General features: G+C 40.2%; 1 protein-coding gene across 1 annotated transcript in view; it reads left to right on the top strand.

Moving 5' to 3' along the window:
- The first annotated feature begins 983 nt into the window (after window positions 1-983).
- LOC108541684 (EF-hand domain-containing family member B) overlaps window positions 984-21,666 on the top strand; it is a 27,304-nt gene continuing 6,621 nt past the window's right edge. The window contains exons 1-6 of the mRNA XM_017891292.1: window positions 984-1,071; window positions 2,767-2,834; window positions 7,502-7,585; window positions 8,165-8,232; window positions 10,180-10,334; window positions 17,933-18,140. Coding sequence (XP_017746781.1) covers window positions 2,824-2,834; window positions 7,502-7,585; window positions 8,165-8,232; window positions 10,180-10,334; window positions 17,933-18,140 — 526 coding nt within the window. The 5' untranslated portion in view covers window positions 984-1,071; window positions 2,767-2,823. The remainder of the gene's footprint in view (window positions 1,072-2,766; window positions 2,835-7,501; window positions 7,586-8,164; window positions 8,233-10,179; window positions 10,335-17,932; window positions 18,141-21,666) is intronic.

Here is a 21,666-nt window from a genome sequence, read left to right on the forward strand (position 1 = left end):
TGGAATTTTGATAGGGATCACATTGAATCTGTATTTTGCTTTGGGTAGTATGAACATTTTAAGAAAATTAATTATTCTGATCGATGAGCTTGGAATATCTTTTCATTTTATTTGTGTCCTCTTCAATTTCTTTCATCATTGTTTTATAGTTTTCAGTGTACAGGTCTTTTACCTCCTTGGTTAAGTTTATTCCTAAGTATTTTTTTTTTTAGGCTATCATAAATCAAATTATTTTCTTGATTTCTTTTTTGTCTAGGTTGCTATTTTTTATAGAAATGCCATGGATTTTTATGTGTTGATTTTGTATTCTTTGACTTTACTTAATTCATTTATTAGTTCTTTTCTTTTCTTTCTTTTTTTTTTTTTTGAGAAAGAGCCTTACTCTGTTGCCCAGGCTGGAGTGCAGTGGCATGATCTCAGCTCACTGCAACCTCCGCCCCCTGGGTTCAAGCGATTCTCCTGCCTCAGCCTCCCAGATAGCTGAGATTACAGGTGCATGCCATCATGACCAGCTAATTTTTGTATTTTTAGAGAAGACAGGGTTTCACCATGTTAGCCAGACTGGTCTCAAACTCCTGGCCTCAAGTGATCCACCAGTCTCAGCCTCCCAAATTGCTGGGATTATAGGCATGAGCCACTGGTGTGCCTGGCCAAATTCATTAGTTCTAACAGTTTTTTGATGGAGACTTTGGAGTTTTTTACATATAGCTTTTCAAATATTAACACAAGGTATTGTTGTGTGTAGCATCCCACCAGTCTCCCAGCTCACATGGGGGAATGCTTATGTCTTTATTAGCTAAATCTGTGCAGTTTCTGCACTGTTACAATTTCATTTTTTGTTCCATTCTCATTTTCAATGTCAATGAGAATATAACGTGCATCTTGCAAGATAAGGTTATTTGTGTTGCTTAAATCATAAGTCTTCCTTTCTTTTTCCACAGGAGAGGCAAAGAACCGAAAGTATAACCCATCAAGTTTCCATAGGTTTAATGTGTATGGAGTACCAACACCACATTTTAATGATGGACGAGCCATGGCAAAATCTTTATATTGGCTCCATGAACTACAAATGTAAGTTTAATTACACTTTGCCCAGGAACAAGTGTTAGACATTTGGACTTAAAGAAAAGTTGATTTTTAAAATTTATTTTTTGAAGAGGTAATAAAATGATATGGTTCAAACAAAATGATTAGAAAAAAATAGAAAAAACAGTGTAATGTATTTCACTTCTGACACCCGTCCTGTCTAGTTCTTACAGAGGTAAAAATGATACTTTTTTTTACTGTCTTTATTCTGAAGTTACAAGCAAATATAAAGACATATATGCATGTTTTAACTCTCTGGGATCAACTCTATTTGTGTTTCTTAAATACAATGGACTTTCAAAACTCTACCAAGACAATTGTAATCGACTTGAAATTTGTTTATTTATTTATTGAGACAGCATGTTGCTCTATTACCCAGGCTGGAGTGTAGTAGGGCCATCATAGCTCACTGCAACCTTGAACTCCTGGACTCAAGCTATCCACCTCAGCCTTCTGAATAGCTGGGAATAAAGGCATGGATAACCATCCTGTCTTGACCTGATATTTGTTATTCAGCTTTGTTGAATAGTTATTTGGGCACCTGAGCATCAGACTCAACTTTTTCAAATTGTGACCTTTTTATGTCTTCATGCTGTAAAAACTACTTCCCTAGAAAACAAAATTGGATCCTTAGTTTTGCATTTCCTGTGTTATATTTTATATCTGAGCCAACATGTAAACTTTGGAAGGTTGCTCATAAAAGTCTAGATTTCTCGTTGTGCTTAAAAAAATCAGAAGATTGTGGATACTGGTGCCATGGGTTGAAGATTCTAAATACTGGTGCTGTCGCACCCTCCCCAAAAAGATATGTCTATATCCTGATTCCCAGAACCTATGAATGTTACTTGGTGTGGAAAAAGGGTCTTTGCAGACGTAATGAAGGATCTTGAGATGAAGAGATCATTCTGGATTATCTGAGTGGGTGTTAAATCCAATGATTAGTATCTATAGAGGGGAAGAAGAAAATTTGATACACAAGAGGAAAAGATACATACAAGGGAAGGTATGTGAAGATGGAGATAGATATTGGTGCGATGTGCCTATAACCAAGGAATGCGAAGTAATGCCAACAGCCATCAGACTTGGAAGAAGCAAGGAATGGGCTGAGTGTGGTGGCGTATGCCTGTAGTCCCAGTGCTTTCGGAGGCTCAGGTGGGAGGATGGCTTGAGCCCAGGAGCTAGAGGCCAACCTGGGCAACATAGCAAGACACCGTCTCTAGGGAAAACAAAAAAAGCAAGAAATGAATTCTCCCCTAACGCTGTTAGAGGAAATGTGGCCTTGCTGACAGTTTGATTTCAGACTTCTGGCTTCTAGAACTGTGAGAGAATACATTTTTCAAAGCCATCAGTTTTTGGTAATTTCTTATGGCAACCACATGAAACTAATGCACGGGCCTTGCATTCACATTTGTCAATGATAGGGGTAGATTTGTTCTGATCTCTGCCCTTTTTAAAGGAGACAATGGCCCTCTAGGTTTCCATAGGCCCAGCATGCACACAGACTTAGCATTCCTGCAGGTATCCAACCTGCCTCACTCTTTTGCCTATTTTGTCTCCATGACAATAACAGCTCTCAGTTATAGAGGCAAAATTCTGAGCACTTTATGTATTATTAGTTTAATCCTACTAAGAACTCCACAGGATAGGTGTATTCTAATTTTTATTCTTCCCATTTTACAGGTGAAAAAGCTGAGGAACAGAGGGGTTAAATCATTTGCCTAAGATCATGCAGCTCAGATGTATCAGGGGTAAGAATGAAATCCAGGCAGTGTTGGCTCTAGAGGCAGCCCTAACCACTGCACCAGATCTATAGGCACTTGATTCTTGATCACCTGTTTATGGGCTTCAAAAATGATTTCCATTCCTCTTTCCCTCCTTTATTACATGGGTTTCTGATACTTGAATTATTCAAAATAAGGATGGTAAAACACACACATAGAATAAATTTTTCAGTATCATAGTAACCCTGCATGAAACAGTTTTTATTTAGGATATAGATGAAGCATTTACATAATAAATATTTCTTATTAGTTTACATTTTGAGGCATCTAATTTTATATGCACAATTTAACATAAATTTCTTATTATTAAAATAATTGAACTATGTATAAAGGAAAGTGTAAAGATATTATTTAAAGATTTAAGGACTATAGAGATTTATAATTAAATATAATAAATTGATACTTAAAAGGAGACAGATATGGTTTATCCATTTTCAGTGGGTTAGAAATATAAACTTGCTATCCGTTTGTAAAACATATGAGGTAAACACATTAACAACAATGTGGTCCTCAAGAACATCCTAAGAGCAGAGCAACTATCAATGATTTAGTGTTGCCACAGAAAAACTCACAAAGTTTATAAGGGCAAACAGTGAGCAGGGCATGCTTCCCTCCAACTTGTCTCTCCCCAAGGGAACATTGTTTATGGAACAGTGTTTTATATGATCATACATTTTTTCTTTTTTTTTGAGATGGAGTCTCCCTCTGTCACCCAGGCTGGAATGCAGTGGCATGATCTTGGCTCACTGCAACCTCTACCTTCTGGGTTCAAGCGATTCTCATGCCTCAGCCTCCCGAGTAGCTGGGATTACAGGTGTGCGCCGCCATGCCTGGCTAATTTTTGTTATTTTTAGTAGAGATAGAGTTTCATCATGTTTGTCAGGCTGGTCTCGAAAACATGACCTCAGGTGATCCGCCCACCTCAGCCTCCCAAAATGCTGGGATTACAGGCATGAGCCACTGCGCCTGACCCTTTTTGTATTTTGAAACTTAATTGGAATGTTATTGCTAGCAGTAGATAAATTCTTTATTCTTTTTGTTGCAATTTAAAAAGAGCTCACTACTTCATTCGGTTTGATTTCTGTTATAAACTTGGAGTCAAGTGTGTTAATTTACATTTTGAGGCATCTAATTTTATATGCACGGTTTAACATACAAATTTGGTTTACTTTCAACTTTTATGGGATACATTTCCTCTGTAAAAGAGGATCTCTGTTGGCTGGGCACGGTGGCTCATGCCTATAATCTCAGCACTTTGGGAGGCTGAGGCAGGCAGATCACGAGGTCAGGAATTCGAGACCAGCCTGGCCAACATAGTGAAACCCTGCCTCTACTAAAAATACAAAAATTAGCTGAGTGTGGTGGCACACACCTGTAGTCCCAGCTACTTGGGAGGCTGAGGCAGGAGAATCACTTGAACCCGGGAGGCGGAGGTTTCAATGAGCTGAGATGGCGCCATTGCACTCCCGCCTGGGTGACAGAGCAAGACTGTCTCAAAAAACAAAAACAAAAACAGGCCGGGTGCGGTGGCTCAAGCCTGTAATCCCAGCACTTTGGGAGGCCGAGGCGGGTGGATCACGAGGTCAGGAGATCGAGACCATCCTGGCTAACACGGTGAAACCCCGTCTCTACTAAAATACAAAAAATTAGCCGGGCGTGGTGGCGGGCGCCTGTAGTCCCAGCTACTTGGAGGCTGAGGCGGGAGAATGGCATGAACCCGGGAGGCGGAGCTTGCAGTGAGCCGAGATTGCGCCACTGCACTCCAGCCTGGGCGACAGAGCGAGACTCCGTCTCAAAACAAAAACAAAAACAAATAAACAAAAAGGATCTCTATCTATATTCTGCTTATGACCTTTGGTTTGAATAATCAAAGCAAAGTCAAATCAAACTTTGATTTGAGTCATCAGATGGTAGGCATGCATGTGCGAGTGCACGTGTTTGTGCGCGTGTGTGAATGAATGAATTCACTGGCACACAAAGAGCTTTGTCTGAGTTGGTTCGTGAATGCTAAGAGTTTGTGTAATGATGTTGCAGTTATTGATATTCTGCCATACATGGTTGCCCACAGATACTTCCTGATTGTTGCAGAAGCATACTCCAGGCAGTTCTTGACTAAAAAGAGTTGGCTCTGTGCCTTACAGTTCTTTTTCCTATCTCTGCATGTTCCTAATTATGTACCTTGTAGCTGATTTTCTTTTTTTTTTTTTTGAGACGGAGTTTCACTCTGTCACCCAGGCTGAAGTGCAGTGGTGTGATCTTGGCTTACTGCAACCTCCGCCTCCCAGGTTCAAGTGATTCTCCTGCCTCAGCCTCCCAAGTAGCTGGGATTACAGGCGCCTGCCACCACTCCTAGCTAATTTTTGTATTTTCAGTAGAGACAGGGTTTCACCATGTTGGCCAGGCTGGTCTCGAACTCCTGACCTCAGGATGATCCACCCACTTCAGCCTTCCAAAGTGCTGGGATTACAGGTGTGAGCCACTGCGCCTGGCCTGGAGCTGATTTTTAGATTGTTAACTCGGTTTGTTCAAGTTATAGCCCTAAACTGCATTGATTTATTCTGACTCCACCTACATTCTTCCCCCCACCAACAAATGGGAAGGAAATGAAGAAATGAGATGAATTACTTATATTTCTTCTTTTGTTCCTCCACAGAGTGTTACTCTTCTCCAGAAATTTATTCAGCTCAGTAGTTCAATAGCACAGGAGATACTTTGAAAAGCAAATGGAGTTTAAGAATGTAATGCTCATTGTCTTTAGTCTTACCAAAACAATAGATAATTTATTAATTTTAATGTTATTAAATAATAGTGTTGTAATTTTACAGGTTTGAAAAGAAATTTTATTCATTTAATCACAACAGTAGAAGTAACAAAATTATTTTACAAAAAACTGGCAAAATAAAATCACTCATAATGCTGTTCACTTTAATTCAGCCATTACTATCATTTTAATGTATTTTATCCTAGTGTGGCTTCCTATGTAGATTTTTGCATAGTTTTCACCAGAGTGCAATCCCATTTTATATCCTGTTTTCCACCTAACACAAAATAATTATATATTGCTGTATGTCCCAGCATTGAAAATGCATGCAGTGTATTCTTATTAATGTGATATAATTTAATCACCCTCCACAACTGAATATTTTGATTCTTTTCTTTATTCCATTGTAGTCAATAAGCTACAAACATTTTTTATACATATAACTTGTCTACATTTTTTTTTTTTTTGAGACAGGCTCACTCTGTTGCCCAGGCTGGAGTGCTGTGGCATGGTCTTGGCTTAGTGCAGCCTCTGACTCCCAGGTTCAAGTGACTGTCCTGCCTCAGCCTCCCAAGTACCTGGGATTATGGGCATGTTCCACCACACCTGGATAATTTTTGTATTTTTAGTAGAGCTAGGGTTTTACCATGTTGGTCAGGCTGGTCTTGAACTCCTGACCTCAAGTGATCTGCCCACTTTAGCCTCCCAAAGCACTGGGATTACAGGTGTGAGCCACCATGCCCAGCCTCTTTTCTACATTTTTAATTGCTATCTGGATTATATCATTATTATTGGTTCCCAGATGTGGATAAAAGGACATGAGTGTTTTATGCTTTTTGATTCATATTGCCCCATTATTTTCAAAAGGACTGTAGGAATTTGCACTAGCAATCTGTAAATGTTTTACTATACTTTTTGCCAAAGTTAGATATTCTCTCTCTCAATATACTTACATATATTTGCTTGTTTATTAGGTTAAAAGTGGCACTTTGTTATTCTTTTATTTTACATTTATTTTATTACTAGAGAGTATTATAAATTCCCCATGTATTTGCTTACTAGATGTGAGTTATTTGTTTATATCCTTTGGCTATTTATTTATTTGATGCTAAATTTTTTTATTTTTATTTTTATTTTCTGTAGAGATGGGATCTCACTATGTTACCCAGGCTCATCTCAAATTCCTGGCCTCAACTGATCCTCCAGCTTTAGCTTCCTAAAATGTTGAGATTACAGGCATGAACCACTGTGCCTGGCCTGATGCTTAATTTTCTTCTAGCAATTTTACAAGCTACACTTACTTTATATTATTTTTTGAGACAGGGTCTCACTCTGTCACCCAGGCTGGAGTACAGTGGTGTCATCTCAGCTCACTGCAACCTCAGCCTCCCAGGCTCAAGCGATCCTCCTAGCTCAGCCTCTTGAGTAGCTGGGACTACAGGTGCATGCCACCACACCAAACTAGTTTTTGTATTTTTTTTAAGAGACAGAGTTTCGCCATGTTGCCCAGGCTAGTCTCAAATTCCTGAGGTGAAGCCATCTGCCCAGCTCGGCCTTCCAAAGTGTTGGAATTATGGCAGTGAGTCACTGTGCCTGGCCAGGAGCTACATTTACAATAGTGATATTAACACCTTGTTTTATTTACTAAAATATTGTTTGCTTACCTTATTCATTAATCAAGATTTATTTTATTTTAGTGTAAATGGAAGAAAAATGAACACATAAAACTTTATTTTTAGCAGAGAGTTTCTTTTGAAACTACATTTGTTCCTTGAAGGCCTAATGATACTATGGTATTCTTCACCTTACGTATATTTGGCAGCCAAGAATACTTTAGGTAATAGAGATACCTGATAATGTTCTAATTTTGCAGGAAAAGAGGAGCTAAGTTTGTATCCAAAAGAGAGGATGATTTCAAAGAAAAGTTTCAACATAAACTTGGAAGAGTTTTAGATCCGTAAGTTAATGATTAACTTCAAATTGATAGTTTCTTTGCATAGAATTTAAAAAGTATTCTTGTGGTAACTGTTGGTGTGCCTATTAGATTCTATCTATTAAATAAGAAAATCATTATTTTATTGTTAATCAGTTAATCTGTTAATGTCTATAGAATTTGGGATTTCAGGAAAGCAGTGAGTTCTCCAAAATGCAGAGGGCACTGGAGAAGAGAGAGGGATAATTTTGCATAAAGCATTATTTGTGAGATATCAGAGATTTTAACTTACTGTGTTTACGTTTGTCTTTGTCTTTCCTGTCTGTCTGTCTTGCTCTCTATTTATACTTTGGCAATTTTGCTTTGAATGTGTTCTATTTTCCCTTTGTAATTCTGGGCTCCTGAAAGAGGGTGAAAGCATTCAGTCATTGTTAATGCAAGTGGAAGATCAGACAAAAGATCTATTGGAGAACTTTTGTTTGATCTTCATAGTTTGGTTATGAGATAAAATATGGGCTACTAAGAACATATGGCAAACATATTTTAAATTCCAGAGATGCCATGTGGTGGGTATTTTAACTAAGGATTTGTTTTCTTTGATAGCATTGCAGAAACAATGAATGTTCCCCCAGACTACACATTTGGAGCTTGTCTCCGTCCTGAGGAGTATGGTAAATATACACACTTTCTCTGTAAAAAACCCCAAACAAACAGCAACAAAATCTCTGCAAAGTTACACAGTTAAGCTCACCATCTCCTTATTTCAGAACTTCTAATTTTAAAGGCTTAAAATGTTGCATTAACATTAATGGGAAAAGTATATAACAGAAATTTTTTTTTCAATTGTGTTTGAAATAGGTACAGTTGGAAGCCCTTGTAATGAGTACTGTAAGTGTAGTTAAGACTTTGACTTTTATTTAAGAAAAATAAATATGGCTTATATTAAACAAGCCAAAGTGAAATGGAGCAGCTTTTTAATGAAGTCGGATATTGTCCTAGGTCCTAACTTCTCAAAGTGTGGTCTGCAGACTGCCAGTTTTGGCATCCCCTGGGAGCATCTTAGAAATGCAGAATCTCAGGCCCCATCCCAGAATTATTGAATCAGAAACTGCATTTTAACTGTATTTCCGGGTCAATTTTAAGCACATTCAAATATGAGAGAGCACTGTACTCTACAACCACATAATTAAGAACCACTCTTTTCCTACCAGCCAGCCAGCTAGCCAGTCAATCAGTCAATCAATACATAAAGTAGCAGGAGAAACTTACTTGTATTTTGTCTGTATTTCTAGGCAATCTAAACTGCAGATATCCAAAGGGAAAAATATGCTACAGCTTATCAGGATTGGGCTGTGTATCAGTGGTTCTCAAAACATGGGCTGCAGACTACCTGCATTAAAATCATCCAGGGAGTTTATTAAATCTGCACATTCCTGGGACCCATGCCCTAGATATTCTGATTCAGTAGGTTCTTATATACACTAAGGTTTAAGAACCACTATGAAAAATGTTTTAGCTAAAGTTCACTCATTGATAAATAGAATAAATATTTATTGAGCTTTTGCAAGACAGTGGTTTGGAGCATCATTAATTACTACATTAGGAAGTTATATTTGGGTTCTGTTTTTACACAAACTACTAATGTTTAATGGATGCCTATCCATCTTAGAGGCTTTAATATCTTTTGAAGAGGGTAAGGGATGATTAGGAAACCATCAATTAGCTTGAAAAAGAAGTAGGTAATCATGGTAAATTCTGCCTGTTTGAGGGCAAGCTTCATGCTGGTGGGTGCTCTGTCTTGCTGTCTGTTGGATCCTCAGGATCCAGCACGTAGGACATCTTTCACTAATATTTATAGCATGAATTGATGAATTAAAAGAATAAGAGAAAGCTGAGAGTCCTGGCAGGAAGATGGGAGGTGTGTGTAGGCTGGGGAAAATGAACAGAGGCAGGAGGTCTCCTCTGGCGATATCCACCAAGCCGCCACATCTGGAGCAGCATGGTCAACTCTAGTTGGGGTGTGGGTTAGGACTCTCTTAGTTAATGGAGCTATGAAGGGAGGCAGGCCTCCAGTGCTGGTGGTAGCATGAGTGGAAGCAAGGCTGAGAAATGGGAACTTGGTATGCAGACTAACAGCCAACTGGAAACTTACATAGGAGAGAGTAGATAATTTGAGTTTGATTTTTACAAGGCTCTCCCAGTTTAGTCAGTTTCAAGGCACACTGAGTGGTCCCCACCTGAACTCAGCCCTAGCTTTCAGATCCTCAGCATTGTAGACAAATGGCCAAGAGGTAGTCAAGCAAGGACTTCACTGTCTAAGGAAAATACTTGACAGCTGAGTGCGGTTGGTGATGTCCACATGAAATTCATTTTTTTAGATTTTCTTCTTGAGCAGAGAGGTAACATAAAACAGAAATATTAATTTTTATCAATTAATTTATGTACTTTTCTTTATAGTACATAAGGATTTTCTGACATGCTGCATAATCATGTCAGAGTTAGATGTTCCTTTCATTCACAGAGGTTGCGAGATCTCTCTCACTCTCTTTTTTTAAAAGGTAGAAATAATATAGAAAGACTTTAAACTTATATAAAAAACTTTTTTCTCTCTTCAATAGGAGTTGGTGATCTCATCCATAATAGACTTCCGGGTGAATATCTTCGAGGCAAGGATAGACAGCGAGCCCTGATTGCAGCAGTTCGGCATCACTTGAAGAAAGTTAATTACCAAAAATTTGACACTTTGCTGGCAGCCTTCAGGCACTACGACAAGGCCAGTAATGGGGGAGAGCTTTTTGGTGATGCATGGACTTACAGATCCCAGCAGTTTGATGTAGATCAGGGGTCAGCAAACTATAGCCTGTGGGCCAAATCCAGCCCACTGTTTGTTTGCATAAGTAAAGTTTTACTGGAACACAATCATGCCTGTGTTGTTTTTAATATTGTCTGTGGCTGCTTTTGCACTATGAATGCAGAGTTAGGTAGTAGCAACAAAAACTGTATGACCTTCAAAACCTAAAATATTTACTATTTGCCCCTTAACAGAAGACGTTTGCTGACCCCTTTTGTAGATTATTGGTTGTCAAAGTGTGGTTCCACTACGACCATCACCATCACGCGGGAACTTGTTAGAAACGCACATTACAAGGCCCATTTCAGAAAATACTGAGTTAGGAACTCTGGGGTGGGGCCCAGCAATTTTAGCAAGCACTCTAGTGATTCTGATGCACATTCAAGTTTGAGAATCACTGTTACGGATTATTAAACTGCAGTGTGCTGGGAGCAAGGGGCAGTGGGTAGCACTAGGGGTCCCTGGGGAAGACTTGACAATCTATACCTAAATCTGAATTTGCACACAGAGTACCTGCATTCTAGGTCCAAGTCAAGCTTAGAATGTCTTTTCCCTGGGAGCACAGTGTGGCTGTAGTTTTGAGAGTATAAGATATTCAGTGTTCAAGCTACTCTAAATTTTATTCTTTGAAAAAATCAGATCAATCTAGGGCTACGTAGTTACCTCGCATCATTTTAGGCCATCATAGAATTGCTTTTACCAAGTTGCACTGCGTTTAGCTTATGCTAAGGAGCACTATAAGAAACTGCCATTGAAACGTGGTATATTTTTTGTTAGTATGCCTTTTATTTTGGTCAGATGCATCCTCTTTATAAGAAACTCAGTCTTGACAAAGGAAATAATTGCACTTCATCTAAGTATCTGGATGACTGGTTTTTATCTCATGGATAGCATATATTTTGTATTGATTATGCACACCTTTTTACTTTGGTTACCAGGAAGCTTGGAGCCAACTCAATAAATAATGGTAGTGATATGAATAAGAGAAACTGCCACAATACGTAGTGCCCTGCTTTTAAGAATTTTCATTTTAAATGTAATTAAAGATGATCATCTTAATAGCTGTTGATATCTAAGTAAATCACCAGGCACATTCCTTATGATAAATTAAGCAGGGAGGAAATTACTGAGAATTATTTAATGCTGATATGCCTTATATATAAAATATATATATATATTTTTTTTTTGAAATGAAGTCTCCCTCTTGTCCCCCAGGCTGGAGTGCAATGGCATGATCTTGGCTCACTGCAACCTCTGACTCCTGAGTTCAAGGGATTCTCCTGCTTCAGCCTCCCAAGTAGCTGGGATTACAGGTGCCTGCCACCACGCCCGGCTAATTTTGTATTTTTAGTAGAGACGGGGTTTCACCATGTTGGCCAGGCCGGTCTTGAACTCCTGACCTCAGGTGATCTGCCCGCCTCAGCCTCCCAAAGTGTTGGGATTACAGGGGTGAGCCACTGCGCCCGGCCTTGATATACTTTTTAAATAGTTAATATGCACAATGTAGCATTCAGTGTCCATAAGGAGCTTTTTTTTCTGAAAGGGTAATAAGATGTGGGTCTAGTACAGCTGTAGGTTAATTTTTGATTATTTAAATCTTATATTATTGGGTGCCACATTTAATTTAATGGAAAAACCAAACACCACAAAGCAAATAAACTATGATTTTCTAAATGAATCTTCTTGGCTTATGAAATTAATTCTGTTATTTATTGAATACTCATAGTACATCAAGCATTATTCCAGATAATGTGTAGACATTCCATATAGGGAACGGAAAATCTAGAGGAAGAGTTACACGTGGGGTAGCAGTAGTGTGCTAGAATTGGCTTGGGAGAGCATACTGTTAAATTTGCAGGAAGCTTACAAGCCAGTTGACATCACAATGGTAGCTAGAAATTACCATGATGAGAGTATGAACACCATGGAAAGCAGCACCTGCTACAAATCAGGGCTTTCTTCCACCACACTGCCAAAGAGCCAGTTGTTGAACATATGTAACACAACACTGAAGTAGAGTGAGGCCCAAGTACTATGATAAACTCAGAATCGCAATCAGGGATTTTGGCTCCTAGCTATCATAGACTATGTAATTCATAACAGATGTTCTTAGCAATGCAAGTCAGCTGATGATTTTCTCTTTTAATTAATTGTCTAATTAAGCATGTGTAGATTTGTGCCCACTTAAGCAGCACATTTGTTGTCAATATGTAAACATTGTTAACTTAAAACCAGAATAGTTTCCTAAAATAAATTTTGCTCCCAGGTTATAGGGTTCTCAGTTAAGTTCAATAATTGTGTAGAGTCCTTGTTTTTGGAGGGGCTGCATGAGGTCAGTAAGTCCAACTTCGTGTCTGTCCATGCCACCAGCTGATGGTATTTGCTCCCCTTGTGGAATGACTGAACTGGGGCTGGGGAAGATACCCAAAGGTGTTCAATGTGGAGGTGCAGTAACTAGGGTCATTCTCTGCTGTTTCCAATAGATTTCTCGGTAAAGTTGAGGTGGATGTCATTCAAATTGTGGTCAGAACTGCCTGGCAGTCAGTTAAAACTAAGGTGTCACCAACAGTTTGAGAGAGCTGCACCAAGGCATTTTCCCTTATGATGCAGTCTTCAGGAGTGGGCTGAAAATCAGAATATCATAGTGTCCCTCACCCCCCTGAACATCCTGGGTATAAGGTGTTCTCTCTCCAAGAGCTTGGTTGCTGCTCTCCCCTTATTGCCACAAAATCAGGGTATCCCATTCCAGTAGCTATAACTTCACCTTTTTCCCATTTATCTCCTATTTTCACCTAGAACTTTTGTCTGGAAAGGTCAGGCATAAAAGAGAATAAAACAGATCTCTGGAACTTTTCTAAGAAATCCCTGGTCCCTGTTATACCTGACCTTTACAAACAAAAGGTCTAGGTGAAAATAGAGAATATGGGCCGGGCATGGTGGCTCACGCCTGTAATCCCAGCACTTTGGGAGGCTGATCACCTGAGGTCATGAGTTTGAGACCATACTGACCAACATGGTGAAACCCCATCTCTACTAAAAATACAAAAATTAGCCGGGTATGGTGGCACATGTCTGTAATCCCAGCTACTCGGGAAGGTGATGCAGGAGATTGCTTGAACTTGGGATGCGGAGGTTGCAGTGAGCTGAGATCATACCACTGCACTCCAGCCTAGGCGACAAAGTGAGACTCCATCTAAAAAAAAAAAAGAAAAAAAAAAAAAAGAAAATAGAGAATATGATTGGGAAAAAAGTGAAGTTACAACTACTGGGATGGAACATACTGATTTTATTTTATTATTTTATTTTATTTTAGAGATGGGGGTCTCACTCTGTTGCTCAGGTTGGAGTGCAGTGGCACCATCATAGCTCACTGCAGCCTTGAACTCTGAGCCTCAAGTGATCCTCCTGCCTCAGCCTCCCATGTTGCTGGGATTACAGATGTGAGCTATTGCTCCCAGTTCTCACGCTGATTTTTGAGAGGTATACTCAACCAAGTGGTTATTATCCTATGATCAAGGACTGTCAACCCAATAAGAAAATCAGGTGGCTGAAATAGAATTAACTTTGAACCTCCTAGAATCCTTTTTATGCCTGGTTGCTACCAAAAGGGTGGACCAACCCTATGGGCACGGGATTGCTGTTAGGGGGAGAAAAGATGCACCATGTCCAGGAATAGTCATGGCAGTAACCCCAATTTTCAAAAGAAGTCTTTATAACCCCTGTCCCTTTTATTCTGATTATTATTCAGGAAGCAGCTGAGATAGAATGAGTCCTTTCTGGGGGCAGCTGCATTGAGTGACCGAACAGCTTTACTAAAATGTGGGCACCAGGAGCTGGTTGAGAAGGCCATTCCAATGCTCAATAATACCATATGACAATGGGTGGTAGGGAGTAAGAAAAGTTCATTGAATACCTTGACTAATAGCTCACTGCTGAATAGCTTTTGTGCTATAGGGTGCACCCCACTGACAGACTGAAAATGTTCCAGAAAGCAAAATGCATAACCCAGATTAACTTAACTTTATGGGTCCTACTGCTGGGACTAGAGCCATATGATTGGACTGGAATGGCAATTCCATAATTTGAATAAGTGTCAATATTGGTGTGGCACCACTGATAGCTCTGAGGGGGGAGGGGTCAAAGGTTCACTATAGTCAGTCTGTCAGGAGCATGAGGGAGATCCCTATGTGGGATGTGCCCTCTCTCACCACGAGACAAATGAGTCAACTTCTGGCAGTCACAAGTTTGGCATGTAGTGGTGGCTTCTGCATTAGAAACATAGAGTCCTTTACCTTGTGCCCTGTGTGTAATGGGGGTCTGTTGCCACGTATGTACAGGCAGCAATGTTGGCGATCTGCATGGTTCAGGCTTCATCAGCAATTTGATTCCAATTTTTCCCATGCTTATGGTGAGTATCTACATGAACTACCCAGATAGTTCAATCACTAGCTATAATTTTTATCCTGTAGTTTGCAGTCCCTTAAAGGGGTGTCTTCAATCTGCTAGTCTTGTTTTCCAAGTGGCAAACCAAACAGGTAGGCCACAGTCAACAGCCCAAGAGTCAGTAAAAATATAACAGGTTTATCAAGGGGAGTATTGGCCAGAGCCATGAGAATGGCCTTTACTTTAGTTCAGTGAAGACCACCAGGTTTCAGCTTAGCCAAATTATAAGTGAACCAGATGCAGGCATTTAGAGGAGGTTCTGTGAATTGAGGGCCCCCTTGAGCCAGTGGCTTTGCTTCAGATGACAGAGTGGTGAATAAGTTCTTTTTTTTTTTTTTCTAAGGGATCACTTCTCAGCTGAGTGTGGTGGCTCACACCTACAATTCTAGCATTTTGGGAGGCTGAGGCAGGAGGATAGTTTGAGGCTGGGAGTTTGAAATTGGCCTGGGTAACATAGTGAGACCCCATTTCTACAAGTAAACAAAAATAATTAGCCAGGAGGGGTAGTGCCAGCTACTCGGTAGGCTGAGGCAGGAGGATCACCCGAGCCCAGGAGTTTGAGGCTACAGTGAATTATGATCATGCCACTGCACTCCAGCCTGGACAACAGATTGAAGCCTGTCTCAGGAGCAGCAGCAGCAGCAGCAGCAGCAATAACAACAACAAAAATATTGCTACCCTTTTACACGTAAAGCTGAGATGTTACTGGAGTTGGGCTGGCTGTATTCTTGACTATGCCATTTCCATTTGACATATGAGGCTTGTTTGCTCCTTTTTCATTCTGTTAGTCATTGAGTCCAAGTTGGCCCACCTCAAAATGATTATCGGCTGGCGAGTCAGAAGGCCTCCATGGGTCTAGTGTTCGGTTTCCAGAAGAGCTCAGTGACAGGCTAATAGCCGCTTTTCAAAACAGGTCTACCTGGTAACTAAGTTAGGGAGGCAATGAGTCCTAAACTTCATGGTGCACCTCCAAGTGAAGGTTGCTTTTCTTTTCCAGAGGCTCTAATTGGCAAAACCACCAGTTATAGACTCATGACTCAAAGGAGTCATTAGGGCTGTGGGGTCCCAAAGGTACTAACAATTGTCTATACATGGCTCTTCTTGATCAGGATAATCCCCTCTGTCACATACGAACATTCACTATACAGACATGGAAAGCATCAATACCAATTAAACATTCAGCCTGGGAAGCCATAGCAATAATACATTGTTATCTTTAATTCGTCTCTGCAACCTCTGCCCAAACCCCATTAATTGAATTCGGACATCCTTCCCTACCACCCTCTCCCAGGACTGGCTATGATGATGATTTCGGGAACTGTATCCAAACCATAAAAATGTTGAGAATCTCACCCCACTGAACAGATGCATCCCTCTTGAAGACCTGGAGCCCTTGGTCCTACTTCTGATCATCTTTCTCCCTAAAGCAGTTGAGATCAGGGCTTGTGGGAGGGAGGCATTAAGGGTGCAGAGGGAGAGAATGGCTTTGCACCAGTAAATAAGAAATATTTACTTTGATTTTGAGTGGCATGATGGTGGCATGGTAGCTCCATGAAACAAACCACCAGTGTTTTCAGTGCGCACAAAGCCCTGCATGTTAGGCAGTAAGTTATCATTGACAGCATCTGTTTCAGTTTTGGAGATCTCTTGATTCAACGGCCACATCCCACATTGCTTTTCAGCTAGGGATGAGTGTGGGTTTGCATTTTGGTTGTAGTAGAGACTTTTGTTTGTTTGTTTTTGAGACGGAGTTTCGCTCTTGTGGCCCAGTCTGGAGTGCAATGGCGCGATCTTGGCTCACTGCAACCTCCACCTCCTGGGTTCAAGCGATTCTCCTGCCTCAGCCTCCTGAGTAGCTGGGATTACAGGCATGTGCCACCATGCCTGGCTAATTTTGTATTTTCAGTAGAGACAGGGTTTCTCCATGTTGGTCAGGCTTCCAAAGTGCTGGGATTATAGGCGTGAGCCACTGCACCCGGCCTGTAGTAGAGACTTTTATAAAGGAGTCTACTTCAATCCAGAGCATTTGCAGCTGTATTGTCAAGATCATATGTTTTAAGTTCTCATTCTGTTTGAATACAAGGGTTAAGTAGGGAAGTTTTCCAGGGCTGTGGGTCTGACTGCAAGAATTTATAATTCATCTAGTCAGTTTCTCATTCTCCAGGGGATTGCCTCCATCAGCATTGTAAATCCAGTCCTGGGCAGTAAGAGCTTAAATACTATGCAGTGACTCATTTCTGATTTCTCTTGGGAGTTACTTCCTCTCAGGGAAGTCTCTCCGTGGGGGCCAAAGCTCCCCTATAGCAGCCAGAATCCACTGCAGAAACAAACAAGAAAACTGGGACCTTTGCCATCATCTCTGAATGGGTTTAAGGTTGGCTTGATAGACTGCAGGAGGGGCTGAGTGCTAAGATGTCCCAGTTATTAACATTCTTCCTTAACAAGCATTGTGTGCTCTGTCCCTTCATCTCCTAAGTGAATCAGCCAGTTTCTGCTGAGAGCCCTTATACATTTCCCTCTGTTCATACTCAGTGTAGGTACTTCTGCCTTTAAATGCTGTCTGAAAAGAGGTGAGACTTTTTCCCTCCACCCTCCTCCCCCTACTTACCAGGATGAATCTTAGTGTTACTTGTTACAGTGGGGCTGACCATCAGATTGGGAGCATGTCCCTCTTACCCATAGGAGTGTTATCAAAACCAGACAACTGTCCTTGAACCCACCTCCGTGAACTTATCCTGCAACTATCTCCCCAATTTCTCCTCAATAACAGGCAATGAAATGAAGGGCCATTTATTGCTGGGTTAAAACACAGAAGGTGTTAAAAACTTTGTAAGGATAAACAGTTGTAGAGAGCTGTCAAAAGTACACACCCATTGGTCACATGAAACGTCAAGACCATATCATGGTAACACTGCTCTACCACAGTCTAAACAGCATATTTGACTCCTCTTCTGTGAAAATTGAGACAATTTTGAATGTATGTGATGAAGCTGTTTTTTTCTTAAACTAAATAATGTTGCCTACTCTGCTCTTGAAGACAACTCCCATTTTATGTTCTTTTGCTTCCTGTATAACAGAAGGGAGATGGGATGATAGATAAAGCCGAGCTGCAGGAAGCTTGTGACCAGGCCAACTTGAGTTTAGATGACAAGCTCCTGGACCAGCTATTTGACTACTGTGATGTGGATAATGATGGCCTCATTAACTATCTGGAATTTGCAAATTTTCTTAACTGGAAAGACAAAATGCTTCTTAAAGAGTATGAAGAGAGGGTCATTATTAAAGGTATTTAATTCTTGAAGATTTGATGAATTATTTTTTCAAAATAATTGAAAGTTTATTATTATTTTTAATACAGACGAGGTCTCACTATGTTGCCCAGGCTGGTCTCAAACTCCTGGGTTCAAGGGATTCTCTTGCTTTGGCCTCCCCAAGTGCTGGGATTATTGGTGTGAGCCAGCATGCTTAGCCATTTACTGAATTCTTAAATGGACTTCTGTATTTTAATTTTTCTAGGAGCTCAGCTATATTCAACTTTAATATTATATGAAAATAAAATATACACATATACATAGTGTTTATTTGCTTGTTTGTGCATAGAATATCTGTGGTAGTGTAGGAAAAAATCAATAACATTTATTATTTCCAGGAAGAGGCAGTTGGATGGCTGAGGGACAGGGTGGCAGTGAGACTCACTTTTAACCTATGTTTTGTATCTTTTGAGTTTGGAACCATGTACTATTTATTCAAAAACATTAAAAGCACAAAACTTACACTGAAGCTCAAAATATGAAAGACAGTTTCTCAGAAACCTGTTTAAAAACAATTATCTGAGTAATTAGTTCCCTTTCCCAGGAAACACAGAATTTGACACAAAATTAGATTTTAAAATTTTGTATAAAAGGAGAAACAGCATAATCTTTACTTTTGATTCAAATATTATGATGTTGACATCAAGCTTGTCCAACCCGTGGTGCAAGACAGCTTTGAATGCTGCCTGACACACATTTGTAACCTTTCTTAAAACGCTGTGAGTTTTTTTGCAGTTTTTTTTAAGCTCATCAGCTGTCCTTACTGTTAATGCATTTTATGTGTGGCCCAAGACAAGTCTTCTTCTTCTAGTGAGGCCCAGGGAAGGCAAATGGTTGGATACCTCTGGCCTACATTTTATCTTCTTGCATCATTACATGTATAGATATACATACGTGTATATGTACATATTTTAAGCATGTCTAAAATAACACTGAACGTACTATATAAGGCTTTTTAAAATTTAGCTTTCACATTTCTCTTATTCTTCTTTCTTCTTTTTTTTTTTGACAGGGTCTTGCTCTGTTACTCAGGCTGGAGTGCAGTGGTGTGATCTTGGCTCACTGCAGTCTCTGCGTCTCGAGCTCAAGTGATTCTCGTGCCTCAGCCTCCAGAGTAGCTGGGATTACAGGAGGTGCGTGCCACCATGCCTGGCTAGTTTTTTGTATTTTTAGCAGAGACAGGGTTTCACCATGTTGCCTAGGCTGGCCTTGAACTCCTGGCCTCAAGTGATCCTCCTGTCTTGGCCTCCCAAAGTGCTAGGATGACTGACATGAGCCAACATGCCCAGCCAGCTTTCATATTTCTAAGGAATGAAGAAATGCTTTTTTGGTTTCTATGAACTACATTTCAGTTCCCTCATGCTGATATATTATGATTTACTAAGCCATTTCTTCACTCTCTGAAATTTAGGCTGTTTCTAGATATTTTAAAAGTAATATGCATAATGTCATAATGATCATATCTCAAAAAGCTTTTTATTTCTCATTTCTTATGACTGTTATTATTGTCTCAGAAGTAACTCTATTTTCATTTTGCTTTTCTAAATGATTTTACTGATTTGCAATTTTATCAGCTAAGTCTGTGAGGTTTTACTCCAATCTCACTACCGTTGAGTGTTATTTCAAACATTCTTACATTCTTGTACTTTAGTTGGTTTATAATAATACCTCATTTACCTTACCTTTTTTTTTTTTTTTTTTTCTGGAGACAATGTCTCACTCTACTTGCCCAGGCTGGAGTGCAGTGGTGCAATCATAGCTGACTGCAGCCTTGAACTCCTGGGCTCAGGTGATTCTCCTGCCTCAGCCTCTTGAGTGACTGTGTTGCCCATGCTGGTTGTGAACTGGCTTGAGGGATCTTCCCTCCTCGGCCTCCCAATATGCTGGGATTACAGGCATGAGCCACTGCACCCGGCCTACCCTAATTTTTGTATCTTAATTATTAGAGGTTCAACTTTTAAAAGATGTTTACATTTTATTTCCTCTTGGGATGTCTCTTTTCTAAAAAGTGGAGATAACTACTATTTTCACTTTTATTCTTGAGTCATGCCTTTCTGTGAAGTCAAAACCAAATTTTGGTCTCTCCTGATGATGCGAGGGAGCCCTTATGGGTTAGCCTTTCTATTCTATCCACTAGGAAGGCATCAGAATCTTCCCTACCTAATGAAGCTTTTTTTTTTTTTTTTTTTTTTTTTTTTTGAGACAGAGTCTTGCTCTGTCGCCCAGGCTGGAGTGCAGTGGCCGGATCTCAGCTCACTGCAAGCTCCGCCTCCCGGGTTTACGCTATTCTCCTGCCTCAGCCTCCTGAGTAGCTGGGACTACAGGCGCCCCTCACCACGCCTGGCTAGTTTTTTGTATTTTTTTTTTTTTAGTAGAGACGGGGTTTCACCATGTTAGCCAGGATGGTCTCGATCTCCTGACCTCGTGATCCGCCCGTCTCGGCCTCCCAAAGTGCTGGGATTACAGGCTTGAGCCACCGTGCCCGGCCCTAATGAAGCTTTTTATAGAAAACAGCTCTACTCCGACTCTTTCATAAATGGGGTGACAGAGCTTCCTTCTTGGCACAACTCATGAAGTAATGGTAGAACGAAAAGCTTATTTCAGACCAGATAATTCTTCGAATTTTTTCTGGTTTTTGGATCCTAATTTCTTCAGCCATTTTCAATAGAGTTTTTGAGGATTTTCATCTTCTATGATTTTAGGGTAGAAACTGTTAAGTTTGTGGTCAGTAGGTCTAGAGGGGGCCCAGGAATGTTCTGCCAAAATTTGTCTGATATCAAATTCTATCTTACTGTTGACTTTTGGAGAAAAGTGGGTAAGTAATCTTTCAATTTTTTTGAGAAATTCTTTTTCAAACTTTGTCCAGATTTCTACTTTTGGTGAGGTAGAGGATTAGAGGATCTGGAACAGTAGGCCTGAGCATTTTCATAGCAGCCACTGGCAGGAACTGAGTGTGGGGAGAGGTGGGGTTGCGGGGAGGAATGCGTTCTTCAGAGAGGGAAGTCTTTTCTAGTTTGCCAGGGTATCCACCCTTCTCTAATACCAGCAGGCCACTTGCCTTTGCAACCCTTACTTGGGCTCCCCAGAACCTTTAGAATTTTCTAAAGCTGGAAACACCACAGCGCTCTCTAGTGGTACATATGTAGCAACCAGATCTGAAAAAGATTGCAGGAATTTATTCCTAAATTTCAGAATTGACTCAGCAAAGCAAATCTGCAAAAGAGGACAGAGTCTTCTGTCTCAGGGTTTTCTTTTGTACACTGACTTGTCAGGAATTAGTTGCAGAAACAGTTCTTGAGCTCACAGTGAATTCTTACCATCTCTCTCGATGTTGTAACGCACGCTCCCCCCAGTCAAGTAGGTGTGGAATTTTCAACTACAAGCATGTCTTGTCTTATTTCTCCCTAGGGCATAGTGCTAGGAAAAAACTCTGCAGTTCAATTAAAATTTTAAAATCCCTTTTTTTTTTTTTTTTTTTTTTTGAGACGAAGTCTCGCTCT

The sequence above is a fragment of the Rhinopithecus bieti genome, unplaced genomic scaffold (assembly GCF_001698545.2).
Source record: "Rhinopithecus bieti isolate Rb0 unplaced genomic scaffold, ASM169854v2 scaffold_20170, whole genome shotgun sequence".
Classification (NCBI taxonomy): domain Eukaryota; kingdom Metazoa; phylum Chordata; class Mammalia; order Primates; family Cercopithecidae; genus Rhinopithecus; species Rhinopithecus bieti.